At 72.5% G+C, this 3,843-nt stretch overlaps 1 protein-coding gene across 1 annotated transcript; it reads left to right on the top strand.

The window, feature by feature from the left end:
- NKX3-2 (NK3 homeobox 2) lies at nt 1-3,040 on the top strand. The gene is made up of 2 exons (XM_081145726.1): nt 1-1,012; nt 2,492-3,040. Exons 1-2 carry the CDS (start codon nt 550-552, stop codon nt 3,022-3,024), a joined length of 996 nt encoding a protein of 331 aa, XP_081001852.1. The 5' UTR covers nt 1-549; the 3' UTR covers nt 3,025-3,040.
- Nucleotides 3,041-3,843: the final 803 nt, after the last annotated feature.

The following is a 3,843-nucleotide window of genomic DNA, read 5'->3' as shown; positions in this document are numbered from 1 at the left end:
GAAAGGCAAGAAACAGATAAAACCGAGGCAGGGGGTAAAAAGGTGCCCCGCGCCGCTCGCGCTCCAGCGGCCGCCGCCCCGCCGGGGGTGGGCTCCCGAGGAGCCGGCCCAGCGGGGAAGGCGGAGGGCGAGCGGGCGGCGCGATCCCGCCGGCGGGGAAGACGCAGACGCGCCGCGGAGAAGTGACTCGGGCCGCGCGCTCCGGCGGCGCCCCGGAGGGGACTGCAGCCGCGCAGGGGCCCCCGCGGGTCCTCCCCCGACGTCCTCGGAGGGGCCGACCCCGGCCCGCCCCTCGGAGCGCTGGGCTATGAGATAATTCAGCTGAGCTGCGCGAGGAGGGCGTCTGGCGCTGGCCGGGGAGGGAGGGGGTCTCCGGGCCCCGTGAGCCTCGGAAGGAGGGTTGGGGGTCGGCGCCGATCCCGGGCCCGAGCGGGGCGGGGGCCGCTGGACCGCGCGGGAGTGGGCTGCAGGGGCCTCGCGCTCCGTCCAGCTCGGAGCTGCCCCGAGCCCAGCCGCCCGGCCGGCCGGCCGCCCCGGCCCGCGGCGCAGATGGCTGTGCGCGGCGCCGGCACCTTGACGCCCTTCTCCATCCAGGCGATCCTCAACAAGAAAGAGGAGCGCGGCGCGCTGCCCGGGCCTGAGGGGCGCGCGGCGCACGGGGGCACGCCGGCAGCGGTGGCTGGGGCGCCCGCCGTCTGCTGCTGGCGGCTCTTTGGGGAGACAGACGCGGGCGCGCTGGGGGGCGCCGAGGACTCTCTGCTGGCGTCGCCGGCCGGGACCAGGACGGCGGCGGGGCGCACCGCGGAGAGCCCGGGCGGCTGGGACTCGGACTCGGCGCCGAGCGAGAGCGAGGGCGGGCGGCGCTGCGCGGACGCGCCGGGGGCCAGCCGGGCCAGCCGCGCCGCGGGGACCCCGGGCCTCGCCCAGCCGGTCCGCGAGCTGCCCGCCGCCAAGGACCTGGAGGAGGAAGCCGCGGGCCGGAGCGACAGCGAGATGTCCGCCAGCGTCTCAGGTTCGCCGCGGCTTCGCGGGAAGGGGCCGGGCTGAGGGGCTGGGCAAGGAGGTCACCCCGGCCGAGCGGGGCGGGCCTGCCGCGAGCGCCCCGCTCCTGGGGCCCGGGGCGACCCGCACCCGAAGCTCTGCGCCCGGCGGCTGCGCTAACCTCGGGCAACTGCGCCCGAGAGAAGACCGAGAGTCCTCAGCGCCCGCTCCTGGCGAGGCCTCGGACTCCTCGGGGCAGGGCCGGGAGGGCCCCACTGCAGCCTGGGCTTCAGCTCCTCGTTAGTGCCCCCGGCCGAGTCCGTCCCCAAGCCCCCGACCACGTGAGGGGGGAGTGAGGCGCCCGGAGCCCGGGCAGCCAGCGGCCTGGCCCTCACCCAGAGAGCGCAGAGGCTCCGGGGGAGGTCCCGGCGCCCGGCCCACAGCGCAAGGACAGGTAGCCAGGGCCGCCTCCCAGCGGGCCGGGGGCCGGGGGCCGGGACCTGCTGCGCTCGGGCTGAGAGGAGGTCGGGGTCGCTTTCCCGGACCCCGGGGCCTGGAGGCTGTTCTAGGCTGAGGACCACCGAGCTGGAGGCCAACCCGGCAGCCAGCTAAGGCAGGGGGGCTGATTTGGGTCAGCCCAGACCAGCAGGGAGGGGGACTTCCCTCGGCCACGGGCTGGCAAGTCCTTTAGGCAGAAGGACCCCCTCCCGCCCCGGCCGGGTGGACGCTGCTGTAGGCCTCACTCGGCCCCGCGCAGACGGCGTCCGCCGGAGGCCAGAGCGCTGGACCTCGGTGCTCGGGCGCGGTGGCGAGAGCGCGGGCCAGGCGAGGAGCTGGGGTCAGACCTGGACCCGAGGACTCGAGGCAGGGACGCCTGCTCTTGTCACCCCCAACCCCCAGCCTTTGTCTAACTCCCTGGCGAAGAGAGAGGGAGAGGGCCACCCAAGGCCTCGGGCAGCCCAACGGCCGCATCTCTCGCAGCAGTTCTGGGTGGTTGCAGGCGGGAGACTCCGAACACCTCTGTCCCCAGTATCTGTCCCCCACCTTCCCTTTAGGGGCAGCAGACGCGGGGGTGTTGCGAGGACACGTCTGTGCGCGCGTGAATGTGGGGAGGCGGGTGAACCCAAAGAGGGGAACAGACGCAGCTAGAACTCCGCGGCCCGGCCGTGAGAGCGAGAAGGCTCCCGAGGGCGGTCAGGCCCGCGCCCCACGGCCCCGAGGGCAGCCTGGGGCCCGCGAGGGCAGCGAGCTGGGCCTGGGCGCACCGCCCGCGGCAGGGCCGCGTCCCTCGGCCGCTCCCGACAGGCCCGGGTGCGGGAAGGGGGCGGGGCGCGTTCTGAGGCTGGTCCCCAGGAACCTGGGCTCCTAGGCCTCCCCGCGGCTCGGGTGGGACCCAGGGGCACTTCCGCTCCCCACCCCCACGCGCGCCCTCGCCCCCCGCGGGCGAGGCCGGCCCTCACTCCCTCGCGCACTGACCGTCTCTCCTTTCTGTTTCCTCTGGGGTCCGAAGGCGACCGCAGCCCGAGGGCGGAGGACGACGGCGTTGCCCCCGAGGGCGCGCGGGTGCCCGCGCTGTGCAGCGGGGCGGGCGGCGGCGGCGGCGTCGGGCCGGCGGGCGGCGCGGAGGAGGAGGAGCCCGCGGCGCCGAAGCCACGCAAGAAGCGCTCGCGGGCCGCCTTCTCCCACGCGCAGGTCTTCGAGCTGGAGCGCCGCTTCAACCACCAGCGCTACCTGTCGGGGCCCGAGCGCGCCGACCTGGCCGCGTCGCTGAAGCTCACCGAGACGCAGGTGAAGATCTGGTTCCAGAACCGCCGCTACAAGACCAAGCGCCGGCAGATGGCCGCCGACCTGCTGGCCTCCGCGCCCGCCGCCAAGAAGGTGGCGGTGAAGGTGCTGGTGCGCGACGACCAGAGACAGTACCTGCCGGGCGAGGTGCTGCGGCCGCCGTCCCTGCTGCCCCTCCAGCCCTCCTACTATTACCCTTACTACTGCCTCCCCGGCTGGGCGCTCTCCCCGTGCGCGGCCGCCGCGGGCACCCAGTGAGCCGGCCCGGCCCCGCCCCGCGGCCGCCGCCGGACAGGGGCGCCCCGCCGAGGGGCGAGCGCAGGACGGACCCAGCCCCGCGCTGCCGTCCCGGACGTGCGCCCCGGCGACGCGACTGAGTCCGCCCGGAGGGGGCGCCTTTTTCCAGTGTGGACGGAGGCACCCGGTGGCCGAGGGGCCCCGCTCCCCTCCCCCGCCTGCCTGGAAGCCCCTAGACCTTATTTATTATCACGACAGCGTTGGATTTGGATGGTATCTGCCTGGGGACGGCGTTTCCCCGGAGTGGAGAGAACTCCTGGAGACCACATAGCCTGAATCCCCCGAATTTCAGGCCCGCCGGGAGCTTCGTGCGCTAGGCCACACTCGTTCATGGTATCCATGCTACCGATCTATGTGTATCTACATATCTATTACTTTTGGAAATTGCATTTGTAATAAAGGGGCGCGAAACCCTGGCAGCCCCTAGCAACCCCAGGCCAGGGGTTGTCTTGAACCGTGAAGGGTTTGGTTTTCTGGCCCTCTGGCCCTCGGCCCCACCCCTTCCCCGTTTCAGGCCCCGGGTGAGGGCGCCCTGTTGGGTGCTGAATGTAAGGAAGGAAGCCTCCGAGCACGGGGCAGCCCCCTGCCCCCCGTCTTTCCCGTTTGAGGTCCAGGGCCGAGGAACTGGGAAACTCCTGGGAGCCCGTCGGACGAGTTAAGAGCAAAAACCCCTGCAGCCCTTCGCCGAAAGTTTTCTTTATTTCTTATTTTTATTTTTTAAAGGAAGGTAAAACTTGTAGCACTTTTCAGTTGTTTGTGTTCAAATGACGGCTATTTTTG

Source organism: Miniopterus schreibersii (assembly GCF_964146895.1).
Source record: "Miniopterus schreibersii genome assembly, chromosome: 1".
Classification (NCBI taxonomy): Eukaryota; Metazoa; Chordata; class Mammalia; order Chiroptera; family Miniopteridae; genus Miniopterus; species Miniopterus schreibersii.
The sequence above is the reverse complement of the archived record's forward strand: the minus strand, read 5'-3'. Positions and strand labels throughout refer to the sequence as shown.

What these genes read in the sequence shown, in the direction of transcription:
- NKX3-2 (XM_081145726.1), top strand. Translation starts at nt 550, where the DNA reads ATGGCTGTGCGCGGCGCCGGCACCTTGACGCCCTTCTCCATCCAGGCG. An exon ending in GATGTCCGCCAGCGTCTCAG is followed by an intron (nt 1,013 to 2,491) that starts GTTCGCCGCGGC and finishes TGGGGTCCGAAG; the next exon opens with GCGACCGCAGCCCGAGGGCG.